General features: G+C 40.3%; 1 protein-coding gene across 1 annotated transcript in view; it reads left to right on the top strand.

Moving 5' to 3' along the window:
* Positions 1 to 16,206, top strand: part of LOC105493528 (protein tyrosine phosphatase non-receptor type 14) — a 204,198-nt gene that overhangs the window by 129,033 nt on the left and 58,959 nt on the right. Inside the window, exons 4-5 of the mRNA XM_011761226.3 lie at positions 8,259 to 8,356; positions 11,209 to 11,276. Of these exons, the coding sequence (XP_011759528.2) occupies positions 8,259 to 8,356; positions 11,209 to 11,276 (166 nt within the window). The remainder of the gene's footprint in view (positions 1 to 8,258; positions 8,357 to 11,208; positions 11,277 to 16,206) is intronic.

The raw sequence follows: 16,206 nt of genomic DNA, 5'->3' as shown, positions 1-16,206 counted from the left end.
CTGTGATTCATCCTTGAGTTCTTTCTTTGCTGCATGGTAGCTCAGAGATCAGTTTAAGTCGTTTAAAAATAAACATTTCACACTGAAGGAGTAGTATTGCTCTGTGCATAAAGACAAGTTTCCCAAGACTTCCTGCTTGAAGTGTGATGAGTTCCATTTCTAGAATTTTTAGGCACTCTTTCATATTATAGAAATAACATCTAATAACTTTACAAGGAGGTAATTAATATTCCTCCCTTTCTCCCTCCTTTCTTGTGTCTTTGTCTCTCTGTCGGTATTTCATCTACTCCGAAATGTTTATTGAGCATCTACTTAGTGCCAGGTACTGATCACAACAGAGTTGGGGAGGTGCTGGTGCCAGTGTAGGAGAGGCCTGGGGGAAGTATAGTGGAGGATGTGAAAGGATTCACTAACTTGCTGAGAGGGTTTGGGAAGCTTTTGGAGAGGAGATACATTTCATCTGAGCCTTGGAGCATGGACAGGTGATTGGGCGAATGGAGGAGGATAGGCAAGGGTGATTAGACCAAGGAAATGGCGAGGAGGCAGGAAACAACATGGCAACTATGGGGGGCACCACACACTTATGACAGCTCAGGTATGGGGTGTGTGGTGAGACATGAAGTTGGAAAAAAAAAAAGTAGTTTTGACTGGATCATGAAGAGCCTGGTGTGCTGTGTCAGGATTTTGGATTTTTTCCCGATTAGGATCATTGGGTGTTTTGTTCTTTTTTTTTTTTAAGCTAAAATCCACGTAACGTCAATTCACCATTATTATTTTTTTTTCTTTTCACCCTGTCTTATGGTCCTGAGTAAATCCATCATTTTAACCACTTTAAAGTATACAATTTAGTGACGTTTAGTGTTTTAACAAAGTTGTGCAGCCACTGTCACTGTCTAATTTCAAAATGTTAGCAGGCATTCCTCAGCCTCCTTTTCCCTCAGCCTCTGGCAACCATTCATCTATTTTCTGTCTTTATGAATTTGCCTATTCTGGACATTTCTTATGAATGGAATCACACAAAATGTGATCTTTGTGTCTGGCATCTTTTACTTAGCATAATGCCTCAAAGTTCATCCGTGTTACAGCATGTATCGATACATCATTCTTTTTATGGCTGAATAATATTCCATTGTTTGGAGAGACCACATTTTGTTTATCCATTCATCAGGTGTTGGATTTTGGGGTTGTTTCCTCTTTTTGGCTATTGTGAACAACATTACCATTCATGCATCAGTTTTTGTGTGAACATGTGCTCTCAGTTTGTATGGCTGTATACCGAGGAGCATAATTGCTGAATCATGTGATAATTCTATGTTTAACTTTTTAAGGAACTGCAAAACTTTCCCAAGTCATTAGAGATTTTAAAGACAGATCAAAACAGACTCATTTCATTTTAACATCAAACACTTTAGCACAGTATTTTCTTTTGAGGCTAAGTATTTCTACTTCTGTTGGCATGTTTTCCTAGTTCAGGGCATCATAGCCCTCAGCAGGGAACCATGTCAGGCCCTTTTAAATCCTATGGATTGATTGCTGTAAAGAAATCTGTACCCAACAGCATAGGATAGGACAGAAAGAAGTGATGTCAGGGTATTCTCTCTCCCTCTATGATGTATTTCAGAAATGAGTTTTTCTTTTCTAAACAGAACCCCTGATTAGATGATAGGCTACTATTAGGGAATTTATTATACTTATAAACAGTACTTGGATTCCCTGTAATTTGTTATAATTAATGCAAGCGTTCAAGAGCAGAAAGCAAGGATCAGGTCGTGACATGTCTTTCTCTTTTGCAACACCTTGCTATCATTGGCCGTTTTTCACTAGTTAAGGCCTGTGTGTCTTTGTATGCATTTAAACAAATATTATCCTTTTTAGGAAATAATTGCAATCCTTCGGCTCGTTGAAACTGAAGGAATCTTACTGAGAAGTTGGGTGTCTCTGGCAAAATAGGGTATTTATTGATCACTGAATGTTGAAAACTTCTAGACTTGAATGTTTGCCAAGAAAATCTTGTCTGTATTTGGGTATATGCACATGGTTTTCTTCTCATGCATGTACACGTATTAGCTTATAGTGCGAAAAGGCTAGAAGAAAAACTTTCCCTTTTAAGGGTATCCTTGCTAGAGTTTTAGTTTTAGCTTTCCCTTTTGTTTGTGTTTTCCCCCTCCCTTTGGGGTTATTTCAGTTTTGCATAGTCGCAGGAGTATTCGCTTTGTAGTTTGTTAGACAGTGCAGACTTTTAATTGACTGTCAGCTTGAACAGTTATTAAATGTAAAAGCTTTTAGATAGTGCATGGGTCAGGTACCAAACACATTATTAGACTTTAATAGTCATAAACTGAGATTCTTCTCAAGAGTTTTGAGGATAGAGGGATGGAGGGAGGGAGGCATTCAGGTTTATCTGGTTACATGCCTGCATACATAGTATTTATCTGGTCCTGGCAGACTGAGAACAGCATGGGCCACCCTGTCCTTTATCTAGATTTACAGCTGTGAACACCTGCTGGAATGGATGGAATGTGCTGGTTCCCTCCTGTGGGTATCTCTGTCAATCTAAGATTTAAAATTATTCCCCTTTGCTCTCCTGTACCCCGGGACTCTAGGACTACTTGTCCTCAGTTCCCTCTTTTTTGTCTTTTATAGTAGAGAAACGTTTCCATTTGTTTCCGTTTGCAGAATATCACATCAGTCAGAAAGCAATGCTGTCTGGCACTTTGGTACATGCTGCACTTCGGAGAACTGGGTTCCAGTACATTCTAGCAAGATTCCTCTGATATTGCTAGTTATGAAGGAAGTTTTCTAGTGAGGAAAGCACATTTTAAGTCTTGCCCTGCTCTTAGTAACAGTGACAGGACAATTTCTCTTTCTGGTCCATAAAACACTCCAGTAGTTTTATGGAAAGGCTTCAAAAAGTGAAGAATTTAAGGATGGCCCCGCTCTCCAAATTGTCACATCCCTCCTGACCATGCCTATGGGGAGAGATACATTGGTTTAACTAAATTTGAACTCTAGAGGAGGGAAGAGCAGACCGGGAGCTGTGTGTGATGATAGTGACTCTGCAGGTTGGTAGTTACAGCTTACAGAATGCTCTCACTAACCTGTTTTTCAAACTAGAAAAGAAAGTTTTCTTTCTCGCTCAGACCTCCCTGAACAGTAGGGGCAGAAGGAGTAATGAATGAATGCTGATATGTGCTATTAAATTTGGATAACATTTTTTATGATCCATAGTATAGAAGCTACTCAGTGCAAACGAGTAAAGACTTGTGTGTGACACTGATGATGACTTGCATTTTACTTTTTAAAAATCTGCATTTAGAAATATATACACAGAGGGCCCAGTTTGTACCTGCTGTTGGACACAGCCGCTCCTTCCACGTAGGAGCCTACAATCAGAAACTCTGGTCTGTAGATTTTACTTCTATCCCTCTATCCGTCTTTGAAAGTTAACAAGTAGTTAAAATGTATAACTCAGTCTCCTTTCCCTTCCTTCTATCTCTGGAGGAGAAAAGTGAAACATCCCAGAGGCTGCTGCCAGGAGAAAAAACAGGCCTGAATAACCACTGGCTACAGTATGAAACATGTCCTGTAATAGGATTTTATGGAAAAGTTTCTCATTTCAACATTTGCCTCATACGCTGTAGCACAGACTGTCTCAGTGGGGTTGGGGAAAAGCTTGGTGATGGAAGCCCTTCCTTAGAAGCGTCATAAAAATCACCGGGTAGTAGTGTTTTATTTTCGCTTTTATTTTTATTTATTTATTTATTTTTAGATGGAGTCTCGCTTTGTCACCCAGGCTAGAGTGCAGTGGCACGATCTCGGCTCACTGCAGCCTCTGTTTCCCAGGTTCAAGCGATTCTCCTGCCTCAGCCTCCCGAGTAGCTGGGAATACAGGCGCATGCTACTGTGCCCAGCTAATTTTTGTATTTTTAGTAGAGACGGGGTTTCACCATCTTGGCCAGGCTGGTCTGGAACTCCTGACCTTGTGATCCACCTGCCTCGGCCTCCCAAAGTGCTGGGATTATAGGCGAGCCACCGCGCCCGGCCTTCGCTTTTATTTTTAGACTTCAGTGAAATTGGTGGCTTTCCCAGAATGGGCAGGGATCAGATCCTGCCTTCGCCACTGTGGTTGTTCATGCTCAGATCTGGTTCTGGCCTTGTCTTTAAGGAAGCAGTATTACCTTGGACAAGTCATTCTCCTCCCTTAACACAGCTGCCTTCTCTAAAAAATGAAAGGATTGGACTGGGATTTTAAAAGTCCTTCCCTTGTTAAATCGCTTAGGCTCCATCATGCTGCAGTGATGTATGACCCCCCAGCCTCTTTGGGTTTCACAAACAAAGGTTTATTTGCTGCCCACCTGGCAGGTCCACTGTGGGTTGCCTGAGGCTCTGCTCCCAGCCGTCTTTGCCCAGGGCTCAGGCTCACTGAGCAACCTGCCCTCCCTGCTCACTGCAGGTCTCAGAGCAAAGGGAAGCAGAGGCAGAGAACCCGTCACTGGCTCTGGACACTTTTGCTTGGGAGCAACAATTACTTCCCACTTCTATTCTCATTTCATTGGCCCCAAAGCTAGTCCCAGGAGTAACGAGGTAGGTGGGCATGACCCTGTTGGGAAGGCAGCAGACATCTGGAAGCGTGGCAAGGGCCCTGCTCTGTCTTCACCATTCTGTGACTTACGCTGAGCGTGTTGCATTCTGGGGTGGTAGTATGACCAAAATCAGATCCCAAGGCTTTAACCATTTTACGTGGCTGTCTCCTGTTTGGGGCACATCTGTTGAACTGGACCTGGAATGAAGATTTCACTTGTGGGGAGGGGTGGAGGAAATATTTTAAAAGCAACACCTACCCGGTCTCGGAGTTCCTGGTGCCTTATTTGTAGTTCTGTGGTAACACAGCCCATGCCTTTCAGAACACCACACAGACCTGCTCACTCTGAGAAGAATGAACAGAACCTCAAGTAAAACACAGTTGCAGACGTGCTGAGATAAATTCCTCATACATGAATTTAAAAGAGAACATAAAGATTTTAGCAATTTGGCCGGGCACGGTGGCTCACGCCTGTAATCCCAGCACTTTGGGAGGCCGAGGCGGGCGGATCACGAGGTCAGTAGATCAAGACCATCCTGGCTAACACGGTGAAACCCCGTCTCTACTAAAAATACAAAAAACTAGCCGGGCGTGTGGTGGGCGCCTGTAGTCCCAGCTGCTCCGGAGGCTGAGGCGGGAGAATGGGGTGAATCCAGGAGGCGGAGCTTGCAGTGAACTGAGATCGCGCCACTGCACTCCAGCCTGGGCGACAGAGCAAGACTCCGTCTCAAAAAAAAAAAAAAAAAAAAAAAAAAAAAAAAAAAAAAAAGATTTTAGCAATTCATCTCTAAATTTTGAAGATATTGTTATGGGATATAATTTGGAAGGAGTCCTTTGATACTGCCGTCAAAAGTACTGAAGACTCTGTTGATTTGACCCAATAGGGCATTTTTTCAAACTTAATTTTTCAAACTCCTAGGGGAGGAAGTAACTTGGAAAAGTCACTTATTTTCTTACCATCGGATGGGGAGTTTCCAGATAGATGAGGCCCCCAGAGACTAGGTGATAGCATGTTCGTTCCCAGTAGTCATGCGTAATAACACTTATTATTAGGACACCTTTTTAATTTTACCCCGAGAAATCTGTATTTAATAAAAAGTTAATCTTTAAAAACAAAATTTAAAAATTTAAAAATATAAAAGTTTACCTTTATTCGAGAAGCATAATTATGTTCACTAATTCTTAGAGGAAGAGCAGAATCCTAACCTAAAACCATTCATTGGGCCTCAAGAGTCAGATGGACTATTTCCAGGTCTCTGAATATGAAAAATATTAAAAAGTTTTCCTTGTGAGCTTGGATTTTCAAAGAGGATCTCTTTGGAAAGTTGGCAAATACTTACTTTCCTGGCATGAAAATTGGTTTTTTTTTTGTTTTTTTTTTTCCTTTTCCTCTCCACCCAGAACTGTGACAGGGTGGAGTATACTTCCATGAAATTGCATGTTTCCAAAATAGAATTCACTGTTATATTTTACTACTGTTATAATTGAATCGCTAATGAGAAATAAGCAAAGAGCAGGCATTCTAGAAATAGAATTTCAACTCCTGTTGTCAAATTTAGTCACCATGTTCGATAGAATTATCATATTTTATAAAACTGCCTTTTGTGCAAAATTGTACCAGCCAAACAATTTCCAAAGTGGTTTGAATTTCATTCTCATTTCTGCAGTCTTACATAGTAATACCCACAATCTCGTGGTAATGGCACCGTATCATTGCTGCTGTTTAGATTCTCTCCTAGTTTGGATGGCTTCCAGGAGAGAGCCCTGCTTTCTTCAGCTCCTTATTTTTATATTCCAGCAAAATCCTACATCCAACCTACATGATTAGAAACATTCCTGGTGTTCCTTGCTAGTGGATTGTGAGTCACTGTTTCCTAGGATAGAATGGATCTGTAACAGAACTTACTGACAAATTACAGAAGTAATAGCTATAGATGAAAGTTGGAAGCAGCAGATTTTTAAAAACTAGAGCTATTGTTTTCGTGGCAGATTAATTGGTTACTGGTCTACTTCCAAAGGTATTCTCTAATAAATTATCTTAACTGATCATTTTCACCTCCAAGGTGACAGGTAACAAAGTTCTGCCTCTGGCAGATAATGCCAGGATAACACCTTTTCAGATATTTTACTCCTTGGTTCTTAATCACTGAACCCTTAGATAGTACACTAGAAAAAACATGGTCACAGTGGTCAAAAAGATATATGCATCCTTGTAAGGCAGAGACTGTTGTAGCACTCTCCAAGATACTCCTCAGCATCTAGCAGACTTATGCCCATTGAAAGTGCATGATAGCTATGGGTTAAAATATCTGTTTGGCTTCCTGGCTTAGAGAGCAGCAAATAAGTCAAAACCACACCAGAAAGATGAGAAGGAATGAATGGCATGAGGATGAGATTCAAACGTTTTATAATTAGTAGGAATCGGTGAAATCTACCATTCTTTCCTACCTTGAGATTTTGCTTTTTGTTGTGCTTTGTGATTTTTTTCTAGCCCATATTAGGTTTGACTAAAAAGGATTTTTAAGAAAGTCCCAGTGTTTGACCTTCTGATTTGAGTATAGGTTTTTCCCACCAAAGAGTGGCGTGGTTGTCTTTATTCTGTTCAGTACACCCAAGAGGAGAGAAGAAGTGTGGGACTAGACTGGAGTGTGCACAGAGCCCAGTTCCTTCCCTCAAACAGACATTGGATTGACTTATGTCTAATGATGCCTATGACATCATCATGGGAGAGCCAGCAGTAATTAGCTCTCAGTGCCGATTGCCTCTCTCCAGGAAAGTTGGGCTTTGGTTCACTTCTGGGTTCCCTTGATTGAGATGCCAAAGTGAAGTTAAAATACAGAGTTATAGTTACCAGGAGCAAAAGCATTGTTAGCATTTACCAGGAATTAATGCTAGAAAAGTGTGATTGTTGTAGTTGTGACTATGTGTTGAGAGTATGGTCAAAGGAAGTGGAGTCCTGGGAAATAAACGTCTTGAGTGAGAAGTTTTCTAAATGTTTTAGGTAATTCTAAGAGTGCTGTTTTATTGGTAGGGAAACAGTACACTGTGTTAGCTCCTGAGGGCATTTGTCTAGTCTGAGACTTGATGTGTTTGGGCCTGATTCTGTCCATCTGTACTGTGCTGGTTTGAGAATTTACTTCAGTTTGGAAAGTTGCATCAGATTAGATTTTTCTGATTCACAGATGTGTAAGGTCAAAACTGTATATCATTTTGTAGTGGAATTACAAATTATGTGTCCTCTTTGTGATCTGCCTACCAAACTTTTGAGTTTGAAAGGCGATGTGTTTCTAGAATGCACTCAGGAACGCACACTGTTGAATGTAACTTTGGCAGTCGTGTTGTCGTGGATCTCCAGGTGTGCAAAAGCATTTTCATTCTTGGACTCTGTTATGAAGACCTGGTCCTTATCAGTAGTTTATCCTGCTGGCCTGCAAATAAGTGATGTGATGAGAATCCTCTGAAGCTCAGAGTGAACAGGATGTGGCACCTGCCACATCAAACAAAGATAAACACAGGCAGAGGTCACTTTCCATCTTTTATAGAAATGGCCTTTATCAGCATCACGGGCATATCCTGCTGTGTACACAAGGTTTTACATCTAGAGGCATCTGTGTTGTGGGAATCTATTCCAAGTATGTGTTTTTAAGGTTGTTTGTTCCTCTATTCCCATGAACAGATATCAGTATTATCTGCAAGTCAAAAAAGATGTGCTTGAAGGGCGATTACGATGTACATTGGACCAGGTGATTCGGCTAGCCGGCCTAGCTGTGCAAGGTAAGACATAGTTATGAGCAGCATGTGAAATTCCATTTTCTGTTTGATCATGGTGTTACCGTCCTCTCAGAGTGAGAAGTTAGATTTACTTAAATGATCCCTTAGTAATGCTCCCTTTTTATTTCAAGTTATCTTACGTGAAAAATGCAAAGTTAGTGATTTTTGGTGGCCGGGTGGTAGATTTCTCAAAGCTGTTTGCAAATTTCTCATGCTTGTATAATTACAGTTTTATTTGAGGAAATAGCAGCTTTTATTCTGCCTTTAATTAAGGCTACATTTCAGGGTTTGTGGAGCATTTTCTCAGAATTATTCCAAGGCACAATGTGGTCATATTCTGTGGCTTGATGCTGCAAAGGTGTTACTATCACAACTTCTTGGAGTGTGATAGCTTTAAACATTATGGTATAATGTATTCTAATGCCATTAAAAAGATAAATTTAAAATCCATGATTGTAACATGAAACAACAAATGTGTATTGGACTGAGTTTATCTTCCAACCCATCCTATATAGGTTTATATTACATAGCTCTCTTTTGCCTTCTCTAAATTGTTATGTGTGGAACTTTATATGTATATTTTATACATTATGGTTTATTGAGTGGTGGCTTAACCACCTTCGGCCATATTGAAAGCAAGATAGGCTGGTGTGGTGGCTCACGCCTGTAATCCCAGCACTTTGGGAGGTTGAGGTGGGCGAATCACTGGAGGTCAGGAGTTCGAGACCAGCCTGGCCAACATGGTAAAACCTTGTCTCTAATAAAAATACAAAAATTAGCCAAGCATGGTGACACACGCCTGTAATCCCAGCTACTCAGGAGGCTGGAGCACGAGAATCGCTTGAACCTGGGAGGTGGAGGTTACAGTGAGCTGAGATCACACCGCCACACTCCAACCTAGGTGACAAAGCTAGACTCTGTCTCAAAAAGTAAAAATTAAAAATTTTTTTTTAAAAAAAGCAAGAAGATGGTAATACAGTTTTTGAAAAGAAACTTTTCCTTTTAGTCATTTTCTTGAAAACCAGGTTCTCTGCAAGTGTGAACCAGCCAGCAGCTGGGTCCTTGCTGCATGGACTGTTGTTTTAGAAGGTGTGAACTGACTTCCCATCCCAGACATTGGACTGAATTGAATTATCTCAGATCTAAATGTCTGAAGAGGCATCCTGACCTCTTTCATTCTGAAGTATTAACAACTTAACGATTTCTGTTAGAAGTACAATTTCTATACCGTTAGCTTCTGTTGTAATTCTGTGGATGGAAACAGGCAAAATCTGATGTATCACCTCGGTCTGCTTAAAGACTGGAGGGGAAGAAACAATGGCCAGTTATGATAGAGAAATCAGAGGTAGCATTGTTGAAATAATGGGGAAGATCAATATGTCCCTCATTGTCAAATTGGGTCTTTCTCCTTTTAAAACACTTCGTTGGGCCAGGTATGGTGGCTCATGCCTGTAATCCCAGCACTTTAGGAGGCCAAGGCGAGAGGATTACTTGAAACCAGGAGTTTGAGACCACCCTAGGCAGCAAAATGAGACTATGTCTCTACGAAAAAATGTAAAAATAAAAAATTAGCCCAGCATGGTGGTGCGCACCTGTAGTCTCAGCTACTCAGGAGGCTGAGGTGGGAGGATCACCTGAGTCCAGGAGCTTGAGGCTACAGAGGGCTATGATCAGTTCACTGCACCCCAGCCTGGATGACAAAGCAAGACCCTGTCTCTAAAACATAAATAAATAAATAGATAAATAAATAAAAAGCTTTGTTTGTTTATTGCATGTACTCTTTCCTCTCACTACTTTGTCATTAGGCTTATTATGGGCATCCTGGATACTGGAGGATCCTTGAGGAATTTGATGAACTTCCTCTGGATTCCCTTTTCATTGGGTCCTTGAAGCTAGCTGTTCAGTCTGATGAAAGGTCCTCTAATCCTTTGCAAATAACTTTTTTTTGAGCATGCTTATTGGGTTTTTAGAAAGATACATCAACAGAAATAGAAGTTGTGGTGGAATGTGATAACCAGTGATTGAACTTGGAAATAGGCAGAGCGAGTGACGTTTGCTATTCTTGAATGCTGCACCTAATTGGTAATTTGTTACGTGCTGAGTTTGTAGGTTGATGTTTATTTTTTACTTTCTCAGCAACTTCTCAGCATTGGTGCATGGTGTGTGTATCCTTTCATCCTATATCTCTTGTTGCCTTAAAGATACCTGGATCCATTTCTATCTGATGTTAAATATTTTACATGAAATTAAAATTTCATGCAGGTTTAGTTCTTAGAAGAGGAAGCAAGATGAGAAGACATTTATATATTTCATTTTGCATGTGCTCAAACTGTACCATGGTGACATGAAAACAGGGAAAACAATTCTTGGCATCTTGTAACATGTGAAGTTATTTAGGAGGTAGAAAGATATTTGAGGTTGCTTGCCAAGGGTGTTTTACAGTGGGAATTTCCAGCTGCATATATATGAAAAGATACAGATGGGTTCTTTAGTACTCCAGATTAACCTTGAGTTAAAAAAGTCCCCTTGGCAGATATTCTTAAGATACAAATTGATGCATATTTAACAAACAGGTAAGTATAGGTTTGTTTAAATTTTTTTAAGTGGCCTTTATGAATTGTTTTTAAATTTCTTCATTATTTCTAAAAAATCATGTAGTGATGCTTACATGCTGATATTTACCATACTGTTAGATAAAAGTAACTACGTCAAACATACCTTGGCACTATTTTTATTTAATAATAGTGAGAAATAGGATGAAATGTGAAGAATGATGTGGTGATGAGTTTGCCCTATTTTATTCTATCTTTAAGTTCTTATAATAAATACTAGCCTTCCACCTTCTTTCTTCTCAGCTGATTTTGGAGACTATAATCAGTTTGATTCTCAAGATTTCCTCAGAGAGTATGTGCTATTTCCTATGGTAAGTATAATTTCATTTTTCGTAATTTTCTACCTTCTTTGGACATTTAGTTCTTTCCTTTGAAAATTTCAGGATTTTACATACGCATATTCCCTGGGGAAAAAGTCGATGTATTTATAAAGTAGGGGCAAGTTTTATAAAACACACTGAGAAGGTAAAAGTACCTCCTGCCTCAAGACACTTCCCTAATTTCTTTTTCAGATAGTTTCTTATTAGTATATAAAAATGCTACTGATTTTTCTATGCTGATTTTGTAACCTGAAACTATACTAAATTTGTTTCTCAGTTTTATCAGTTTTTTTGTGGAATATTTAGGGTTTTCTACATATAAGATCATGTCATCATCAAGCATAATTTTACTTCTTCCTTTCCTATTTGGCTGTTTTTTATTTCTCTTGCCTAATTGCTCTGGCTAGGACTTCCAGTACTATGTTTAATACAAGTAGTGAGAGTTGACAGAAAACAATTCCATTTACAATGATATTAAAAAAACAAAAACCAAAAACCTAGGAGTAAATTTAACTGAGATGGTGAAAATTCTGTATGCTGGAAACTATAAAACATTGATGAAAGAAATTTAAGATGACACAAATGGAAAGATACCCCATCTTCATGGATTGGAAGAATCAGTATTGTTAAAATGTCTGCCAAAAGTAATCTACAAATTAATGCAATCCCTATCAAAATTCCAACATCATTCTTCATGGAAATAGAAAACAATCCTAAAATTCATATGGAATCACCAGAGACCCCAATTAGCCCAAGTAATTTTGAGCAAAAGAAGTAAGCCGGAGATACCACACTACCTTATTTCAAACTGTATTTCAAAGCTATAGTAATTAAAACAATATGAGACTAGCAAAAAAATAGACACAACGACCAATGGAACAGGATAGAATGCCCAGAAGTAAATCACACACATCTATAACCAATAGATTTTTCAACAGAGGGGCTGAGAACACACTGGTGAAAGGGCAGTATCTTCAGCAACTGGTGCTGGGAAAACTGGCCATCTACATGCAGAGGATTGAATTTGGATCCTTATCTCACCCTTTGTACAAAAATCAATTCAAAATGTATTAAAGACTTAAATGTGGCCAGGTACAGTGGCTCACGCCCATAATCCCAGCACTTTGAGAGGCCTAGGTGGCAGATCACAAGGTCGAGAGATGGATGCCATCCTGGCCAACATGGTGGAACCCCATCTCTACTAAAAATACAAAAATTAGCTGGGCATGGTGGCGCACGCCTCTAGTCGCAGCTACTCAGGAGGCTGAGGCAGGAGAATCACTGGAGCCCAGGAGGCGGAGGTTGCAGTGAGCTGAGATTGTGCCACTGCACTCTAGCCTGGTGACAAAGCAAGACTTTATCTAACAAAAAAAAAAAAAGAAAAGAAAAAGACTTAAATGTAAGACCTGAAATTATAAAACACTAGAAGAAAACATGGGGGAAAAGCTGCATGGCATTGGTCTGGGCAGCGATTTCTTGCATATGACCCCCAAAACATAGGCAACAAAAGTAAAAACAGATAAATGAGATTGCATCAAACTAAAAAGCTTCTGTACAACAAAGGAAACAACAGAGATAAAGAGACAACCCCCACATTGAAAGAAAATATTTGCAAAATTATACATCAGATAAGGGGCTCAAACTATATAAGGAACTCAAACTACTCAACAAGGAAACAAATAGCCCTATTAAATAATGGTCAAGGGACCTGAATAGACATTTCTCAAAGGAAATACACAGAAGGCCGACAGACATATTAAAAATGCCCAGTATCACTAATCATCAGAGAAATGCGAATTAAAACCACAATGAAATACCACCTCACATCTGTTAGATTGGCTGTTATCAAAAAGATGGACAATAACACGTGTTATTGAGCATGAGGAGTAAAGTTATTGAGCGTGAGGAGTAAAGTCTTACTGAGCATCAGGAGTATTGAGCATGAAGGGTAAAAGATAACAAGTGTTACTGAACATGAGGAGTAAAAGAGGTATAACTTCCAGCCATTTTGCAAAACAGTTTAGAGGTTCCTTGAAAAATTAAAAATAGAACTACCATATAATCCAGCAGTCTCACTTCTGGGTATGTATCTAAAGAAAATGAAATGGTATGTCAAAGAGATGTCTACACTCCCATGATCATTGCCACATGATTTGTAATAGCCAAGATATGGAAACAACCTAAGCTCTCACCAGCAGATCAATGGGTAAAAATGTGGTGTATACACACAATGGAATACTATTTGGCCTTAGAACAGAATTTTGTCATTTGCCATAAGATGGATGAGTGTAGAGTACATTATGCTAAGTGAAAAACCCAGGCACAGAAAGACAAATACTGCCCAATCTCACTTGTATGTGGAATCAAAAAAGGTTGAATTCATAGATGTAGAGAGTGGAATGGTGGTTCCCAAAGCTGAGTGTTGGGTGGAAGGAGGAAATGTTGATCAAAGGGTACAAAGTTAGGAATAAGTTCTGGTGATGTATTGCACAGCAAGGTGACTATCGTTGATAATAATGTGTATTTCAAAATTGCTAAAAGAGTAGATTTTAAATGTTCTCACCACAAAGAAATGATAATTATAAGAGATGATGGATATGTTAATTAGACTAACTTGCCCATTCCACAATATATACGTGGGTCACAACATCACATTGTACTGTAAATAGATGCAATTATTATTTGTCAATAGAATTAAAGTTTTGTTTTGTTTTAACAAAAAAGACACTTCCCTGCTTTGCTTCTCTCTCTCCCTCGTTTACTCTCTACCCTCTGGCATGCTGGCTCTTTTTTTTGTCTGAACGTACTGAGCTTCTGCTCACCCCAGAGCCTTTGTATGTGGGTTTCCTCTGCCTGGAATGCCCCGCTGCAGATCTTTATGACATTCACGTCTCAATTCAAATATTACCTCCCAGAGAGCTCTTTCTTTCCTTGACCCCCTGTCTCATACACCCTCACCATCCTTCCTGTTAAATCAGTTTTCGTATGTGTACTTCTGTATCTGACATTATTCATTCTTATGTATGTACATAGGTATGTATTTATTACTGTCAGCTAGAAGGTCAGTTCTATGGTGTTTAAACAGGAATCCTGTCTTGTTCACTGTCATCTGGCACACAGCCTGTGCGCATAAAAATTTTAGAATGAGAGTGGGTGCGGTGGGTCATACCTATAACCCCAGCACTTTGGGAGGCCGAGGCGGGTGGATCGTGAGGTCAGGAGATCAAGACCATCCTGGCTAACACGGTGAAACCCTGTCTCTACTAAAAATACAAAAAAAAGAGAAATTAGCTGTGTGTGGAGGCATGCACCTGTAGTCCCAGCTACTCAGGAGGCTGAGGCAGGAGAATTGCTTGAACCTGGGAGGCGGAAGTTGCAGTGAGCCAAGATCACACCACTGCATGCCAGCCCGGGCGACAGAGCAAGACTCCGACGCAAAAAATAAAAAATAAAATAAAATAAAATGAATCAATAAACTAAAATGCCCATTCCTGGGTTGAAGTAAAGGTAGACTAGATTTTAACCCCTAGGGAATTTTTGTTGGTTGGTTGGTTGGTTGGTAGCTTCAGAGTAAAAGAGAAGAGTGTTAATGAGGAGGGATTAAAAAATTTTGAGCCGGGCGCGGTGGCTCACGCCTGTAGTCCCAGCACTTTGGGAGGCCGAGGCAGGTGGATCACGAGGTCAGGAGATCAAGACCATCCTGGCTAACACAGTGAAACCCTGTCTCTACTAAAAATACAAAAAATATTAGCCGGGCGTGGTGGCAGGCGCCTGTAGTCCCAGCTAATGGGGAGGCCGAGGCAGGAGAATGGCGTGAACCTAGGAGGCGGTGGAGCTTGCAGTGAGCCGAGATCATGCCACTGCACTCCAGCCTGGGCGACAGAGCAAGACTCCGTCTCAGGAAAAAAAAAAAAAAAAAAATTGAAAGCCATTTTAGGGAACAGCTATAACCAATCAACATTCTGGCTCTGGTTTCAGAAATCATGATTATTCACTACTTATTTTTTTGGTCAACTCTTTCACCCCAAGCACTGACCTGAGTGACTAACACCCAGGGGATGAAATTATATAAGAAATGGTGCTTGTTTTCAAGGAGACTACAGTGTGGTTGGTTAAATAGGAAGTTTGCAAAATCAGAATAAAGAGCCAAGTGTGATAAAGTGTCTGATAAATTTTATGTGGGAAGAGGTCACATGCCCTTGGGGGATTAGGGAAGGCTGAAAGACCAATGGCATGTGAGCTATTAGGCAAAGAGGTAGGGAGCAAGGAATGATTTAGACAGAGAAGGAGCAGAGGCAGTGTGGCCTGGGTGTTCAGAAAGCATCCACTGGGTGGTTTGACTGTAGCTACTGGAGGGGAGTTGTGGCAGATGAGACTGGAAACTTCTGAGGAGTTAGAATGCATGGGCACCTTTGAGGTCTGCAGACCCCACACTTTGAGAACTGCTGGATTTGAGCTGGCCAGCTGGGAATCCGTTTTAGTGTTTTGGGCAAAGGATATAATTTAGGTGTTAGTGAAAGAAAAACAAGAAAGCAAAGCAAGGGATATTTTGAAGTAAAATAGGCAAAATCTGGCAACTTATCGGTGATGGCATATGGGAGAAATTGGACTGTCTGGTGACAAAGGTTTTAGGTTTTGAGAGACTAGGATAGGTAAGTCTAGAATTATCCATATTAGTGCATGAGGTCAGTCTAAATTGGTCCAAAGCTGACCTTGTTCTTAATGGTTAGGGAATATTGCACATCTCTAACTTTTCATGAATAACTCCATTCTTTTTTTTTTTTTTTGAGATGGAGTTTCACTCTTGTTGCCCAGGCCGGAATGCAGTGGCGCCATCTCAGCTCACTGCAACCTCTGCCTCCTGCCTCAGCCTCCCGAGTAGCTGGGATTACAGGTGTGCAGCACCATGCCCAGCTAATAT

The sequence above is a fragment of the Macaca nemestrina genome, chromosome 1, assembly GCF_043159975.1.
Source record: "Macaca nemestrina isolate mMacNem1 chromosome 1, mMacNem.hap1, whole genome shotgun sequence".
NCBI classification, from domain to species: domain Eukaryota; kingdom Metazoa; phylum Chordata; class Mammalia; order Primates; family Cercopithecidae; genus Macaca; species Macaca nemestrina.
The sequence above is the reverse complement of the archived record's forward strand: the minus strand, read 5'-3'. Positions and strand labels throughout refer to the sequence as shown.